General features: G+C 36.2%; 1 protein-coding gene across 8 annotated transcripts in view; it reads left to right on the top strand.

Annotated features, from left to right (window-relative positions):
- frmpd3 (FERM and PDZ domain containing 3) overlaps window positions 1-17617 on the top strand; it is a 465297-nt gene extending 447680 nt beyond the window's left edge. For 6 of the 8 annotated variants that reach the window (XM_073058178.1, XM_073058175.1, XM_073058174.1 and 3 more), the window contains 2 exons: window positions 596-1555; window positions 6304-17617. In XM_073058178.1, the coding sequence (XP_072914279.1) occupies window positions 596-1555; window positions 6304-9242 (3899 nt within the window). In that variant the 3' untranslated portion in view covers window positions 9243-17617. The remainder of the gene's footprint in view (window positions 1-595; window positions 1556-6303) is intronic. The other 2 variants (XM_073058177.1, XM_073058176.1) reach the window with 2 other exon arrangements.
- Window positions 17618-18363: the final 746 nt, after the last annotated feature.

Raw genomic sequence — 18363 nt, 5'->3', positions numbered from 1 at the left:
TGCCATATACAGACTAAAGCTTTAATTTTGGAGGATATCTACTGAGGGTTCCCCCAAAACACAATTTCACTTCTTATTGACTCCTCATGTGAAGGGACTGATACAATTTTTAAAATTATTTTTAAGGATTCCCTTTGTTGCTTCATTGAGCCAATTTCAACTCTAATGGAAGTCAGTTCACCTCATCACGTTGATTGCACTAATCTAATTCAGGATACATTTTGGAATTGGGGAAGTCCGATGTAAGCATTCCCAAGCTAGCCCGTCCCTTAATACACGCGTGGCTTATTCAGAAAGCATGAAGGCTTCAACTAATGCAGAGCTGATTTTAGATTTCCAATTGTCAAAACCCAACATTTTCAGGTCCCAGTATTTTCTCAAATAATTATATCAAGCTCTTCCCAAAGTTACATTTGGAGTGCAGTGAAATTGGCAAGGAAGGTCATCCCGTGATCCTTTCAACAACCCATTTTCTGCCAGTTGGTAAGGTTTACTTCCATTCTCTTCTTCTTCAAATTGAAGAAGTAAATCATAGTTTTCTTGGATAACTGAATTTTTTACTGAAGATGATGATATCCTTCCTTTTCATTAACAGACTACAGAAATATACCGAACATTCTGCAACCAGAATGGACTATTTCATCATCAGGTCCCATTCTAAAACCTGAGGGAAGAGGTACAAGTTGCCCTCACAATCTTCCACACCACATTGAGTCGCAGACAGCACATAATCAGATGGCAAACCCCTCAGAGTCCAATCTGGTAAGATTTCAATTTTTACAAATGCAAGAAAGAAGAAAGGAATTTGAAAATCAAATCAATATTAATGAAAACTTCATCTTCTTTGAGGAGTCAAGACCAAGGACAAAGTCTGATCCTACACCAAATACATCAAAAACAAGACAGAGCAACTCTGACATCAGGAGTCTTTCTGGGCAGCAAGGATTTCTGAGCAGGGGAAGAGCAAACACACTGGATGGACACATGAAAATGGCAATTGCTTATACAACAGACCATCATAACTGTATCTGTCCAAAACTCCCAATGCAGCTAACAAGAGTGAATAGTACAAAGCTCCTTCCCATAATAATCAAGGAAAATGATGACTTGCTTTGTGATGCTTGTAAGGTCAAAATGAGGGGTAATATTATTCCCAAAGGAAGCAGTACAGATAAGTGTTTAAACTCTTGCAATTACCATGATGATGTGGTTGACCTGACAACTCTCCCTCTGCCGGGAAGCGACGAGGAACAAGAAGGAGAAGAATGCCATTCTCTACTTCCAACACTGGCTGCCCCTCCACCTGGTTTCAGGGATAATAGTTCTGATGAAGATGACTCTAAACGAAGAACCACTCAAAACCTAGCTTCCAGTCGACAGCCTTGTGATGTACACTTCAATGATATCCCAGTGTCTCTAATCGACGGTGTTCAAACAAGGACTGTCAGACATCACGCCCAGGAACTTGATGATGCTCTGGTTTCCACACTACAGGCCCTGGAAGCTTTAGCTGCAGCTGAGGACTGTCCACGTACTCAATCACAAGAAGGATCAGGTACCAACATTTTGTTTTGATTGAATTGAAAACTTTCAAGTCATATCCCAATTCACTATTTTAATCCAATTTCTCTAACAATATTGACATTAAGAAAGTAGCAATCAAGGGAAAATTGCAAATAATAGAAGTCTGAAAAATAAACAGAAAATGCAGAAAGTACTTAGCAAGATAGGCAGCATCTGTGGAGAGAGAAACAGTATTAATGTGCTGACAAGAGGGCATCGACCTAGGATGTTAACACGGTTTCTCGTTCTGCAGATGATGTCTGGCCTGCTGAGGATATCCAGCACTTTTTGATATTAAATTAGTACTGTATTAACGTAATGCTCTGTTATGTTGTCAAACATCATGAAGAATCACAGTGTCAAACTTTTGATGTGCTTCAGGATTTAGTTATACAGGTGACCTACAAGGGAAAGAAAAGGACTGTATTATTTCCTTTTGCAAACATTCTCTCTTTTTACAATAAGAAAATAATGGATGTTTTTATCATTAGGGTTTAATTGCCTGATTTGGCATTCCAGAGATGCTTGTCATTGAGAGCATTTTTATAATGAAAGCTCTATTCGAGCATAACCAGTCTCAGTCATTTTAGAATTGCTTTATCTCAGGATATAGGGCTGCAAACACTGTCTAATAACCAGTTTTGATGGCATGTCGATGGTATAATTTCTCAGTAAATTCATCAATACAGTGTAAAATCACTCCAAGTAAAAACTTTGTACTGTATCGGTTAATCAACTGTATAAAATATTCTCAGTTGCAACTTTGCTTTTTTCAGTATCTCTTGAGGTTTTCTTAGCTCTAGGATATTTTTTTCCTATCTACCCACTTCCCCAAAACAATTTCTAGTACCATAGAAAATCAATACAGTTTTGCTCAGTTAGTTGAAAATGATATGATAATTGCAAGTTAAGTCTTTAGCAACTTCATGGTAAGGCACAATTTCATTCAACATTTAGCTGGATTTAGCTATAATATTGTTGAATATGTACTGCAACTGATTCAGTAATAGGAATTACTTAATGTTATCAAACTATCTGTTGGCACATAAATAATAGGCCGTGACTCATACTGTGTCATAGACACTTTAGGTGAGCAATGTGATATACTGATGAAGAATTGCTAATCAAACAGTAATATGAAATAATGGCATTACAGAGAGCAAGGTCATTAATAACCAGAGGGCCAGATAAGCATGAGAGGCCATTGTTCTGGTGATGAACGTTAGAGTTGAGCATCAGTAGGACCTTGGACGCAGAGTTTAAGGAAGGTGTCTCAGCTGAAGTGAAATGAAACAGTGAGAAAGGAGATTGACAATAAAGCAACGCAGCTTGCTTTTACATTTTTGTAATATTTGGTCCAGTTATTCTCTGATACCGAGTACCATCATTCAGCCCATAGATGTTTCACAGCAGTCTAGCTTGGCCTGAATATTTGCTGCTCGGTCTTGGTTAAAAGTTAATACCATCAAGAAATCCCAACGCAGATTTAAAGAAACATATCAGCATAAACAACCAAGCCACATTAATTTTAAATAAAAGAAATGAATCCGCAAAATAGAAAGTGCACAGTGAATTTATTATTTCTAGTAATTTTTATTGTGTGAAAAATGATCATTCAATTCTGCCACTTCTGTTTTAAAATATATTATTAATGCAACTAACTTCAAAATCTAAGAGCTCAAGATGAATGAGACAATAGAAGTACCATACCCTGGAATGTACCTCTAAAAATCATCAATGTAAATTAGAAAAAGCCCAGAGTGCCCATGTGGAAGGACTCAACAGAGTGGTCTGCTCATTCCTTCCATGAAGAGTGTAATTCGGGTTACACAATGGAAATCTTTTCAGAACACTGGTAGCATGCAAGCTGAAAGGAGGAAGCACAATTCTGGTTTGTTCAACTGAAATGGTGTGTTCTGTACAATTCTTTCAATGAATCAATAAGTTATTTACCATAAAACATGACATATATTGTCAGCAACCAGAACATTAAAAAATGCTGAGGAAATAGACCTTTTCTTTCTTTTACAGTACTTTTTATAGTGTAACCTCAAAAACAGTAAGATAGACATCCTCAGCTACAAGTTACATCAGCACATTATGTGCCATTCTCCCACATAGCCCGCATAAACCAGAACAATGCAGGTTTAGAGTAGGAATCAAAGAAACAGCAAATGACTTTATGCAGATATTAAAGGCACATGCATGAAGACTGAGGAAGCCACATATCCAAAGACCTACCACTGTCATGGAACATGGGGAGTCGGTTTGTGGATGAGATATGATGCAGCCAGCTACGCACCTGAAGATATTTCAATAACATATGTGAGACCTGTGTTACAGAGTTAACAAGTAGAATTGAAATATTCCTCAATATACTATAAAGGTATGGTGGCCCCAAAATAAAAGCAATTTTAACAGATTTTGTAAATATGTAGGGAGAATTTTGCATCCTCATAGGTAGATTGTGTTCAAAAGAATAGCACTCGAAAGATTTAGCTGATCTCAATTATAAAGGTATACCCTCCCAACTTGCTTCCTGTCCTCAGTCTGTGACAGTTTAACAAGTCAGAGGAGAAACAGTTAACAGCAAAATCACAATATCACCCATCCCTGTTCCCCAGCTCTGCAATCAAAATGGGATTCTCTCAAATAGCACATAGATTGATTATCAGTTAATGCAATTACGGTAGTACCCTGTACCTGTTGCATTAAGACGTTATCTATCACATTGTGTTTTAAATTTTACACCTATGGAAGTATTATATATCAAGCAGAAAATAACAAAAACTAGAGAGGTTGAATGATGTTGACGCAAATCCAACTGAGTAAACACGAACAAATCAGAAGCAGCATTAAATTGCTTCTAAATCAGGTAAAGAAAGTAAAGACTTTCAGATAAATTGTGCTTTTCATAAGCTCAGGAAGTCTTAAAACTTTTTACAAGCAATTAAGTACTTTTACGTTGTAGCCATTATTAATTTAAAAAACGTTGCAGCCAATCTGCACATAGCTAGGTCCCACAATAAGCAATAAAGGGTGTGTAATCTGAATTTTTAGTGACGGTTATTAGACGCAAATATTGACAGTATGTCAGAAATAATTTCTGTTTGACAAAGTCCTTTTACATCTTCTGAAAAGGCAGTTGGGGCCTTGTTTTAATACATGGAACATAGAACATAGAAATCTACAGCACATTACAAGCTCTTCAGCCCACAATGTTCTGCCAACCATGTAACCTACTCTAGAAACTGCCTAGAATTGCCCTACCACATAGCCCTCTATTTTTCTAAGCTCAATGCACCTATTTAAGAGACTCTTAAAAGATTATATTGTATCTGCCTCTACCACTGACTGTTACCAGCAGTTCATTCCACACACCCGCCATTCTCTGTGTGAAAAACTTACCCCTGACGTCCCCTCTGTACCTACTTCCAAGCACCTTAAAATTATGCCCCTTCTTGTTAGCCAGTTCAGACTGGGAAAAAGCCTCTGGCTATCCACAAATGTTTCACAAAGAAATAGCATTCAATCTTTTGTCCCAAAGGTGAGAGTACCTAAGTGGCATGAATGAACCAGTAATTGACCATGATGGGTCAGCATAGACAACAATGGATATAGTGGCAACAGGAAAGGAGCAATCTTGATCTTGATAAGAAGAGACTTGTTAAAATAAGTATTATGACTGCTGGCTAGTAACTATCTGAGAGCTAGGGAAAAAATAGATATAAAATTTTAAAAATCAGATTAATGTAGAATTTTGGTAAATATTTTTCAGACATTTAAAGACATTCCAAAAAAATGTTCCAAGAGCTCACAGTAATCTTGGACAATAGAGCAGTTCTGTGGTTAGTGCTGCTGTGCTACAAGAACCCAGATTCAACCATGAGCTAAATTTTCAATAAAAACACAAAATGCTGGCAGAACTCAGCAGGCCAGACAGCATCTATGGCAGGAGGTAGAGACGAAGGGTTTCAGCTCGAAACATCGTCACTACCTCCTCCCATAGATGCTGTCTGGCCTGCTGAGTTCTGCCAGCATTTTGTGTTTTTATTTATTACCAGCATCTGCAGATTCACTCGTGTTGCAGCTAAATTTTCACATCTCTTTGACTGCATGGGTTTCCTTCAGGTGCTCTCATTTCCTCCTACATGTCAAAGACACTTTGGTGTGTTAAATAGCCACTGTAAAATTCTAATATTGGAAAATGGCAAAAAGATTCAGGGATAAGATGAATGATATGTGTAAGAAAGAATAACTTCTAGAAGTATAGGAAAATAAGGGGGGAGAGAATGGGATTAATGGGATTGTTCCCATGGAAGTCAGTCTATACTTGATTGATTAAATGGCCAATTTTTGTGCCATAAGATATGAGGTACATCAGCATACATGCTTCTTATTTTTATTTGTTAAGATCTGAATTCAACCACATCTCTTTTGATCATTGACAAAGAACATAATGATGTTGCACAAGCTAGTAATTTATTAGAGATCACTGACCTTCTGTGTTAAGTAAACCCTGCTGACTTTTAACTTAATTCTATTCTTACAGAACACATAGGCATGAACCTATTCACTCTAACCTCTCTAATTCTATTCTGTCTATTGGTAGCTTTTTAAAGTGCATTTCTATAAAGTTGATGTTTAATTTGAACAGTGACTATAAATACAGTATTTATTATGCTAATTATATTTACTACTTCAAATAATAAGATGAATTCTTTCTGTTTTGATATACAGGTTTGATTGTATTGGCAGCTATGACACCAGAGTCATCACTGGATTCTGGCCATGAAACAAATTCCTCAGAAATGACGGATATCTCTGAAATGGTCTCAGCAATAAAACAGCACCATTTACTTGCTTATCAGGGAAATAAATCTGGTCTAATTATGAAAAAGGATCTTCCCTTGAGTGCTGTTAGATGCTGTGCACAAGCTGCTTTCAGAGGAGTTCCATGTCCAAAGAGATATTTCCAAGAAGCAAACACTTCATCTGCAATTACTTCATCTAAGCAGAATCCTTTGTCAAGTTCAATTAGACTCAAACCTAGTCACATGACTGGATTTTGCACAGTTCACATGCGACCTCAGGTATTTGGTCATTCTAATGAAACCACAAGTAGGCCAGAAAATGTTATTTTAAAGCCTCTCCTTCAGCAGAATTGTCCACGATGTCCAAAAACAATAGAAGACCAAATGTCCAAACAACAAACAATTCAACCTAAAGAAAACCTTCCCAAAATCCTGACTTGTCCCAATGAGGTAATTCAGAATGTAGATGACGATAAAGCATGTGTTAAGCAGTTATTAAGTAGAAGGAACTCTGGAAACAGCTCCAGAATTACAAGCCCTGAAATCCATCAAGAAAATTCATCAAGCTATGGCTCAACAAACAATACTTCTCCTCCAGTTTCTAAGTACATAGACGGCTGTGCTAAGTGTGATGCTTCAAAAAATGAGTATTTGAAGTATGAAGGCAGCATGCAGGGAAACCCCAGACCATGTGAATGTCATTTGCTGAAGACCGAGGCAAGGCAAGTAGACTCTCAGGCCCACCGAACAACTGTCTTCCATACTTGCACACCAAAGAACAATGAAGTGGCTTATGTCAAAGTGAGCAACAGGAAGTATCAGCCGACAGGTAAGGAAAATTCAGCATTATTCAATGACGATCTTATAGATTTGGCAGATGTTCCAGATGGTCAAAAGAATGATTATACCAAAACAGAGAAAGAATGCCAACCAATGAGGACTAGTTCCCCAAGTCCAGGCTGTTATCACAGTCCTTACAGATATCCATCTACCACCTTAGGACCAGATAACAGCACAGTACAGCAAGATAATGCTGAAAAGATGAAATATCAGGGACACCCATGTTCTTGTAAAGCTAATATCAGTTCAGAGAAAAGTGCTGGCATTACAATGTGCTGCAAGTCTTCCAGTATATGTGATACTGCATTACCGCCACATGTCTCATCATCTCCTGTGACGGAAAATGTCTTTGATGCCAAACAGCACACTTCTCTTATTCCTGATAAAGTTAAATTACAAAAAGGCTCCTTACTGAACTTTAAGAATCTCTTCTCAGCTACTTTTCCAGCAAGATTTAAGAGAGAAAGTGATGAGAGGCAGGAGCAACTTCAGAAGGTGAAACAATATGAACTCGAATTTCTTGAAGAATTACTCAAGCCCAAAACCAAAGTTGACGTATTTGCAGAAGATTATGTTCATCACAAAGGATCCAGTCATTGCTCTTATCAGATCAAAAGTAGTCCAGTTGGAAATATTCCAGGTCTATCCAGGGAACGTCGTCGTAGCTGTGATTGTAAACGTCGAGGACTGACTTGTGATTCAGTGTGTTTTCCATCAATCCCTAATACTCTAGATTCACAAAGAGCAGATCGAGGCAAAGGCCCTTGTGTTCACAAGCAGCCTAAAACCAGTGTTGCCCCTCCTGCACCAAATATCAATACCAAACAAAAAGCCATTCGAAGGCGGACCTCAAGTCTAGAGTACAGTGACTATAGAGCTGAACAGCAGCCTGGTGTGCTCTGCATGATGGCACGCGGTGACTGTCTGAAAGTGCCTCATGATAAGAAACTGGAGCGACATCATAGTGCCACCAATATAGTCTCTGAGGCGGAAATAAGTGAAATAACATCGCAGGCTTCGGAAAACAGTGCATGTATGGCCACATCTAAGACTGAAGAAACCAGGAAAGTAGAAAAAGAGAAAGAATTTATGAGAAAAGCTCTCAAAAGCCAGTGCCGGGAACCACCCCAGTTTGATGATCCGTCTTATGTTCAGTTTCCCAGTGCAGACAAACAGCAAAGGTCCCCAGCAATTTTCTCTGTTCAGGGAGAATTCAAACCATCAAAGTCAATGCCACTTTTAAAGGGGGACATGGGTGGCAATAACCGATGCTGTTCTTTTAGATATTGTTTTTATTATAGAAATTGTGATGTTGCTGATGACAGCAGTGATAAAGATGAACTTTCATATTCAGTACCAATGCAGCTTCTTCCTGATCTGAGGTCTGACAGTTCAGTGACACTCAGTGAAACATTAGCTAAAACTTATCAAACATCAGAAAGAAATGTTTCCAATGGATGTGAGGACAATGTACAACAAGAATCAGTACTGCATGATATGGGACTAGATAACAACATAACAAGAATCAATGCCCTGCGGAATAGTGTCTATACGTTACCAGATGGCTTTGTCGCTGCACAGAAGGATACTAGCGAACTGTTATCTATCTTAAGGCAATGCACGACAAATCGTGGAAACCATGATGCAAAACTTTACATTTCACACCTGGATGAATACAAACAGACTCTCACACTTAAGTTTAAAGAGCTGCGAACTGCATGTAGGAGAGTGGCGGCAGTGGACAAAAGCCCATCACGCATGCTTTCAGCTATCTCAACCAGCTTTCAAGTATTATGCGGCCTCATTGAAGCTTTTGTGCACTTGGTTTATATCGTGCGATCGGAAAGGCAATGCAGAGAACTCCTCTCTAAAGTGGAGGAGGTAGTCATCAATTATACATTTTTGCTCAGAGCAGCAGAAGAATCATCCAGTAAGACATCTCATCACTTAACAAAGCAATCAGCCTCTGTAACTACAGTAGTAAACACATTTACTCGTTCAATTAAAACATTAATGAACAAATAACTCCATGAAGCCATGCACTCAAACACCATATTTTGTGTAAAAGTTATTGGAAAAAAACTTTAAACAGACTCCATTGTCCTGTGCTTGGTAGTCATTTATGTGAACAGTATTTTATGATTCCCTCCTGCTTTATTCTCATATTATCTGTTCTTGTTATGCTAAATGTATGTAGTAAATTTTTCCCTGAACTCAACTTAGGTTAGATCTGCCAACTCCAACTTACCGTGTACAGGGCAAATTTGCCTTTCATTTTATGACTGATCGATTAATCTCAATTCATGTATCAAAATAATTTATTATTCTCAGATATTTCAATAGTAGCAGTACACCATTTAAGTCAGGATTCAGAAGAGAAAAGGATTATTAGGAACAGCATATTCAGCTAGGCTAGATGTAAGAAGAGTTCTTTGGATTACCATAGTCATACAGCACAGGAACTACATAAAGCTAAGAGAGTGTGTAAAACTACCAAGCCAAGAGATTGTTTATGCCAGTGTCACAGAATCTAAGACACTATAACAGAACATTGTCTCTTCCTAGTAAAATGTAATTTCTGGTTTTATTTCCATAATCATTTACCCAAAAATAAATGTAGAATCAATGTAGCAACTGATTGAGACTTAATATATCCTACACACAAACCTAAAATCATAGGTACAGATTATACCTACATGTTTAAGTTTTCACATATCAAATTATTGTTTTTCCAGAATTATTGTCCCTCAATAATACAGCATTTTAATGCTATTTATTTAAAAGAATATTGAGAACTGAAATATTCCTTCTACTTCTCTCATTTTGGCATAACATTTTATATTAAAAATGTATACAGCATTTTTCTCAAAGCTATATGATATAAAAGTACCCATAACTTAATGTATTGCATATGAATTTGTTACAGAACTGCAACAACTGTATTCATGCAATGAAATCTATTGTGGATAGGGTTCTGAAGCTTTAATGATAATGCAACTTTGAAAGCATGAATTTTGATAGGCCAAGAACTAACCATCAAATCTAAGACACCTTTCTGTTAGTCTCAATAGAAGGCACTTCATAGGTATTATTATATTTCATAAATTACATCTCAAAAGAGGCTACTGCAATCTCATGTCCAATCACTGGATCTTCCTTAAAGTATATTGACAACATTGTAGAAGATTGGTAGTACTGAGAATCTCATGCTGGTATTTCTTCCTTATGTAGCTGATGCCAGATAAGCACAACACTAATCCAGATATAATTCTGTTCCTATCTGTCAATTTATTGTTCTGGTTTTCAATTACTCATATTTCATCCTTTTCATTTGTAATGTACTGAGATCAAGTGGACCTTTATCTTTTTGAGTCTGCTGTATAAACTAATATTTAAAACTCCCTCCAATTCACTCTTCTTATGTAAAACTGAGATGAACTAGCCCCTTTCCTACAAGAAAATGCCAAATGGTCATCAAAAACACTAGTGACCTAGTACATATGGAAAGGAATTGGGATAGAGAAGTGTCCTGGTGAGTGATACAAAATGAAAATTATTGCACTGATTGACTACTGTAGAGGAAGTATATACAGGAGGTGCCCATGCTTAGTTCCATTATGTAAGTCTCAAGTCTTGCATGTAACAAACAGCAGATATAATACTGCCCTTATATGAGCTGCCCAGTATTGCACTGACTTAATTTTCTTTGCTTGGTTTGGATAGAACTGCTAAACAAACATATTTTGGTATAAAAAATTGCAACTTACAACAATTTAATGTACAATTTTAATGCAATCATGACATTTCTTAGCAAAGTGTTCATGGGGTTGAATTCCCTCACTACACCCATTTCAGTATTCAGTACGGAAGGCTAATATATGAGTTAGTTTTTAAGACAAAGAAACTCATGCAGAGGAAATTCTGCCTTTAAAACAACTCCCTCACCCACTGTACCTTTGGTCCTTCCTAAGATAAGTATCATGTTACCATTGGTCATATGATATTATATCAACGTGTGAGTGAATGGTGTAGCAAGTCCAAGTTACTTTTTGTGCACTTTAGTGAATTTTACAGAGTTATGTAAGGTCAGAAACAGCTAAAGGAGGTGAGGATTTCCTAAAACAGAAGAATGTAGAGATCCTTAAAAACTGATTTCAAGTTCTAGAAAAACTTTTCAAAGTTTTTGTTCCTATTACTCCTATATTACCTCATGTATTTTTTTGCCTGACCAACAGCCAATATTCAGCTGTCATTGTCCCAGCTTCTCAGGAACAGATATGACATCCCTCACTAATAAGGTATCATTTTTTTGTGTTTTTTACATCAATAATTGCAGAAGACCTATTTAAAATAGTTTATGCTTTATATTTTTATACAGATAAAACATTATATTGGTAATACATTTGGCTATAAGGATATTGTACAGGGGTTCCTGACAAATCATAGGTACTTTTAGACCTATGGTTAAAATAGATTCATTGGTGATGTGCATGGGGAAACAAACATGGATTGGTGAACTGTACGTAACAATTGATGATCTTATACCTGTAGTAATAACTTAGTGTTACGTTCGATTTAGTTTTAATTAATTATAAATATCAGAACTTGATTAATTTGCCTACAGTTTTTAATAACTAAAACCATATTTATACCAATTAAATAGCAAAAAACTATCATTATCTAAAAAGAAAATAAAAGATATTGCATTTTTAACACATTCTTGCACGCATAACAATGGAGGATCTACACAATGAGTAGAACAAAGAAATTCCCCATTTACCACGAGCAAGATTTTGCACCATGTATCACAGGACTAGTCTATGAAACAAAGGCAGATCATTTGGATTTGTTTCACTTAGCTGAAACGAGGCTGAACGGGATTTAAACCCAATACCACCATACGGCAGCATACATCCTTGTGTACAATGATTTGGGGTGGTATGGTAGCGTGATTGTTAGCACAATGCTTAACAGTACATGCGACCCGAGTTCAATTTCTGCCACTGTCTGTAAGGAGTTTGTACATTCTTCCCGTGACCCCATGTCACCTCCAAGTGTCCTCCAGGTGCTCCAGTTTCCTCCCACAGTCCAAAGACCTACCACTTAATAGGTTAATTATAAATTGTCCTGTGATTAGCTAGGATTAGATTGGGAGATTGCTAGGTATCATGGCTCGGCATTCCGGACGGGCCCATTCCACGCTGTATCTCAATAAATAAATAAATAATATGTTTCCTAGAAATGTTTTTGTTTAAAAGAAAGGATGTATTTTGGAAGGGTTTATTAATGATTCACATTTATAGAGCTTTAAGTTATATAAAATCTACATGACCAGTTTGATATGCAAAACATAGAATATTAAGTAAGCTAATTAATACAAGAATTCTTGCCTTCTCCATGTGTATCTATGTCCAACAGATGGTGTAGGTGTTAAGCTTAGCTGCCATTTTCTACTTTTCATGATATTCTGCCGTTTTTCTGGTGAAAGAGCTCTGGAATTCAAAACTGGAAAACATTCCTTTCTCCATTCAAAGGCATTGAAGAGGGATTGAGAAGCAATCACACTGTGCTACTTTCCTATCATTCTGCTTTATTGCCCCTCAAAACATTTTTGTTTCTAATCCCCAGTCATCATTTCTTTTTGCCTTTGCAGAAGCATTGAAAGCATTTTGAGTCCCAGGGAAGGTTCCAATATTTTCATTCCACTAGCAGCCATTTCCTTTTAAGTAATCAGACCCAGTTAAGTTTGATCAGTATGCATCTTATCCACAGCCTCCCTGCAGGTATAAATGGCACAGAGAAATTAATTAATGTTCTTAATCTAGGATCTAACTCATACAACTTTCCTTCACATGAGATGGTGAAGGGGAAGACAGGCAGCTGAAAGCACTCCTGTCAATGGCATATAAAGTCTGTAAATGCAAAAAACCTGATACTCACCAAGTATGATATAGAATACGTGAAAGCATTTTGGCTGTAAGAATCTGTGAAGGTTCCCTCCCAACATATCTATCAAAATGCAATCACCATGGATCTCTATAACAGACTTGGGCAAGTTCTTCAGGTTGGAGTGACCTACTAATTTCAAAGGGAAATTAGGCTACTTCAAGCACACATTGGTAACCACTGGCCATGTGCTCAAGTTGCTGGGGGTAATGTCAAGAACAGATGATCACCAGTGCACACCCTCAGTAAAAAAGATGATTTAAAATGGTTTAAATATATAATGTGTTAAAGTACGTTCAATTTGCATCAATTATGTACTTATATTTATTTTTCTTCATCTCTTGTTAATTTCCAATCGACAATGGTAAAACTATTTAAATCTAATACTTTTAAAAGACATTTTCTGAAGGCACATTAAGCAATGGAATGGATTAAAGGATAAAAGATGCATGAAGCAAAATGAAAAATTAAAGTTATTTGTTTTCAAACATATTATGTGTATATAATTTGATCCAAAACACTTCCTGAGTTATTATCAGTGAATACAAAACAGTACAAATAGTTATTCTGTAAATGAGTTTTAATATTTTCCTTGCTAAGCAACAAAATGTTTTGTCTCAGACTATATACTTTTCATTGTAAAAACAATCAACAACCAAAAAATAAAGTATATTGCATCAAATATTATTATTAAACAGTTAACCATCAACATTGTCACACAGCTATCTGATTACAAGTGCTGAACTACCATTCTTACAAGAGGGATAATTACTATGTGGGTAATGTTAAAAATAGATCTGATACTTTATCAGCTAACCAGCAAGTTACCAGTGTTCTAAAACCAACATGGCCATTAATGAGTATACAAAGTGGATAGGTTCAGGACTAAAATTCCAATGATTGATAATATACAATTCACTCTTCCTGCCTTACTTCTTCTAACCACACGGGAATTTCCCTCTGTTCTATTTTCTATCTTGTGCTTATCTGGCTTTACCTAAAATTATCAAAGGTGTTATCTGAATCTCTTTAGATAGTAACACATACTACATTCACACTACTCTCAATATATTGTGAAATTATCCATCACTATTTGTGAGAAGGCATAAAATATTTTAAATCGTTATAAAAAGAACTAAATCAAGTCAAAGATGGTCTAAATATTAGGGTTTGTTTCTTATTTTTTAAAACTGCAATTAAATAAATATGTTCTAAATGTACTCCTAAATAACACAAAGGACTGAACTGTGATATTTAATGCTATTCATAAGAAACACTTTTTTACATGAACATAAAATATACTAATGTGTCAACCAATACAAAGATTAGAGACTCCAGTTTGAAGATCTATCACTTGAAGATCTAAATGGTAAAATCCCCTAATATTTAAACCACAAGACAAAGACAAAGACAGTCTATAAAAGTCTGTAAAACTGAATAAATGCAAGGTTATGGAAAATTGCAGCAGGCTTGTGATAGGTTTACCTAGTATCAGCCAGCATAACTTCAGTGGTCTTTCCACTGACTGACGAATCTGCATGAAATACTAAAGCTTGCTGTGCAACACAGGAAACCACAGAGATTGTCCAAAATAGTGGTCAGAAAGCTAGTACTTACATTTCAGATGCCGTAGCTTGCAGAAGGATGGTTCAAGCTCTATAATACTGAGATCCTAAAATCTGTCTACATTTAAACATATTGATGATACAGGGAAGTGCAAATATGTGGAAATTCATATTAGGAATACAGAAGGACTGAGGAAGGAAATTTAAGAATTATACTATGAAGCATCAGTAAGGTAGAGAAATACCTCAGCTTCCTATCTACACATGACAGATAGAAAAATAATTATTTTGCTATTTTTAAGCTTTCATCCAAACATGTGCATGGGTTTTGCAGTCTTAACGTTGTAGGTATTGTCTTTTATGTAATCTGTCCATCAGCTCACTGGTTCTTAATGGGTCTAATGAAGTTGTTAATTTATGTTACATCACAGATATAGTATATACTGGTATCAGCCACAGCTACCTACACAAAAAAATATTCCAGTCCAAAACAACAATCTTACAAGTCACAATTAAGTCACCACCTCCATATGGGGTTTTAATGAACATTTAAACTTGTCAAGACATAAACTGTTGAAAATAATACATTACTATGTTTGACATTGTATTAATCCATATTCTCTTTATTTTTATAACAAATTGAAACATGATAAGTAATAGTTTTAAAAATAACTAGAAAAGATTTTAGTACTTTATAAATTTATCAATTTGCATTGTCTTTACATGATTTTCAATGTTTTTATAGGAAGGTAAATAGATGGTATAATTATGTACCAATTTAGTAAAAACATATCTGGCAGCATAGTTGGACAAAGAAATGTTTCTTCTTCCATCCTATTAACCTTAGAAATCACATTTATACTGAAATGGGCAAGTTGATGCTAAACTTGAAATGTAAGCATATCACAAGGCCACCTAAGATTAATAGAAAAACAAAAGCACCCTAGTAAAATGACTTATGTGTCCAAGTCCAGATACTTTTGTCTATAGCTACCAAAATCCTGAAATGTGCAAAACTGCTGCTTGATTTAAGCACATAGACCTAAGCTACAAATTTATTGTCACTGTAAAGCATTTCCATTGTCTAAATAAGGTTAGTAAGAGACTGTGCATTATATATTTGTAGTTGATATATACCTTCCAAATTCAACCTTGCTTTAGTAGAGTGAGAAGTATCATGTAACAAAGGCCATCAGGAATCATCCACATACATATAACACTATTAAGATCTGTAATTTAGATCCAAAATAATTTATCTAATTTTATTTTCCCTAATATGACACAGGATAAAAAGGTCCTTAAACAAACTATAAATAATACAAGATATAATTCAAAACAGAGATCAGGCATTCTGTACGAAAGTTCATTGCACTAAGTTCTGATTTTAACCCCAGCTTTAAATTTACAGTTGAAACATTTACTGATCTGCCAGTCATCTACCCAGGATCTTAGCTCCTGAGCCCTATTATTAAGGTCCAATATCTATTTCCGATGATTGATGGGAATGGCATAACAGCTAGAGGGTTGGAGTTAAAAATCAGATGGGGAATTAAAATATTTCACCAGGAATACTTATCTTTATTCTTCAATGAGTGAAATTAACAGATTTGTCAGGTCCTCCTGTGTCTGCCACCATCTTTCACTGATAGGTTTGAGACTACATGGACATTATTAGGCTCAAACTGACTGTTCAAGATAGGTCCCACTCATGTGCATAGGGTGACTTTCTCAGCCAGAACAAAAGGCAACTTCTTTCGAGATGAAGGAGGAAAACCTAGACTTACATGATCTTGCTCAGTAATTCACAAGTATTATATCCAATCTGTCCTAACACAGAATCCCAATGAGATTTAATAAAATACTTGCAGTTTCCCAGTTTCTAGATTTATGAACATATACCCATAGTATCAAAATGGATGGCAACTTTCCATTATTTTTCTTTTTCAAAACCATTATTTATTGCTGGTCTTCTGAAGAGTATCTAGAGATTAGAAGAGGGAGGCCTTTAGCAAAATACTTCATTCAATGGAGATAGTAGGAGAAAATAACTGAAAGTCCTCACTAGGAACAGCAGAATTCCTACTTTAACAAAATAATTTGGAGATTTTATAGATAATTTTCAACTAAAACAGGCAATTTGTTAGGTGAGAAGTGGATATCCCTTGGCAAATCAATTAACACCTGTATAATGAAATATTTTAAAGCGGTGTGCACATCAGCAAGCAGCCCACCTCCTAGCAACAAGTAGATGAATGACAAAATGCCAGTCCCATGCAGGTCCCATGCAATATTCAGGACCAATAACTTACTGGAACAATATAAACTCAGTACATCCATAGTGAGCAGTTTAACCAGTGCACAGCTGAGGGGCACTCATAAAGCTTTCCAGAGATACATTTGACCCCTGACCCTTCACCTTAGACATGAACAAACCAGACTAAGAGACTGTTAACAAAATCACATCCCTAGTAAGGGGACATTTCAAAGTGATGCTTTTCTTGTCATAGCTGATTTTTATCTACAGAGATACTTCAGGTTTTTAGTAAAAGAGGAAACTCAGACCAACCTGCAGCACAGATATGCACACCCTTTCATTCAGCATTACCACTACGGTTTTCTAATCATTGCATGATTGCATCATATCACTCTTCCACTGCCATGGCTCGTTATGTGTTATGTCAATGTGAGCTGGTTCATCCCCCCAAAAAAGGACCTTCCCATTCACAGCATATTTAGAAAAGGCTTGAGCCCTGTTATTTATGGTTCTTGTGGCAATATCAAATCCTCCTCCCTTATGTGATATCAGCTGTAATGTATAATATGTAATGAGAGGCTGACATGGAAATGTATTCATGTATTAATGTAGCAGAGTTTTCTGTAAATAAATCACAAAAGGTCTGTATTAAATATTACTTTATTTCGATTATAAAAGTTGCAGCTTCTTCTCCTGTTCTCTGTCACTGCCAACAATGTATCATTACATACAGTATATGTAGTTTACATATTTCTGAAAGATCCTTCTTCTGAAAATAGGCCCTTCATGCGTATTGAGGAAATTTCTCAATAAGCTTTATTCTTGGTATCCCACTCCTATACTTTAATCTCACGTCCATTTAAAATGAGTGATTGCCAGAAAGGCTTGAACACAGCTGCAATTATTTGATAAGGATGGTGAATTTTCATCAACAATTCTGTGTAAGTTCTGAATTATTTTTTAATGTTTTCTTTGTTTGTCCCTGGAGAACGATTGAAGAAGCTAAATCATGCTGAATCAAAGATGATATCAATAAACTGGTGCAGTAGCCATTCTCCTACATGCATCATCAATTACCTTAAAGCTAACAAAGTGTTCTGCCTCCATGAGAACATTGGTCATGGTATCCATCCCCTAAAAGCAGAAAATGTTTTACATGCTCTTTCAGATCTAATTGAATCTATTGATTCTTAATTGAAATTAGCACCCCCATATACAATTAGCGAAGGATTACCAAGTACCAGACAGAAATAGCTCCAACCATGCTGAGTGTCAATTTAAATTTGGCTCATCCTTGTTATGTTTTGTAATGCCAGAAATTAATGGGATGAAAACCACAGGAGCCAGGGATTATTCGTGTTTCTCTTTAGAGGTAGGTGCA

The sequence above is a fragment of the Hemitrygon akajei genome, chromosome 10 (genome assembly GCF_048418815.1).
Source record: "Hemitrygon akajei chromosome 10, sHemAka1.3, whole genome shotgun sequence".
Lineage (NCBI taxonomy): Eukaryota > Metazoa > Chordata > Chondrichthyes > Myliobatiformes > Dasyatidae > Hemitrygon > Hemitrygon akajei.
Note: the sequence above shows the minus strand (reverse complement) of the source record. Positions and strands in the feature narration are given on the sequence as shown.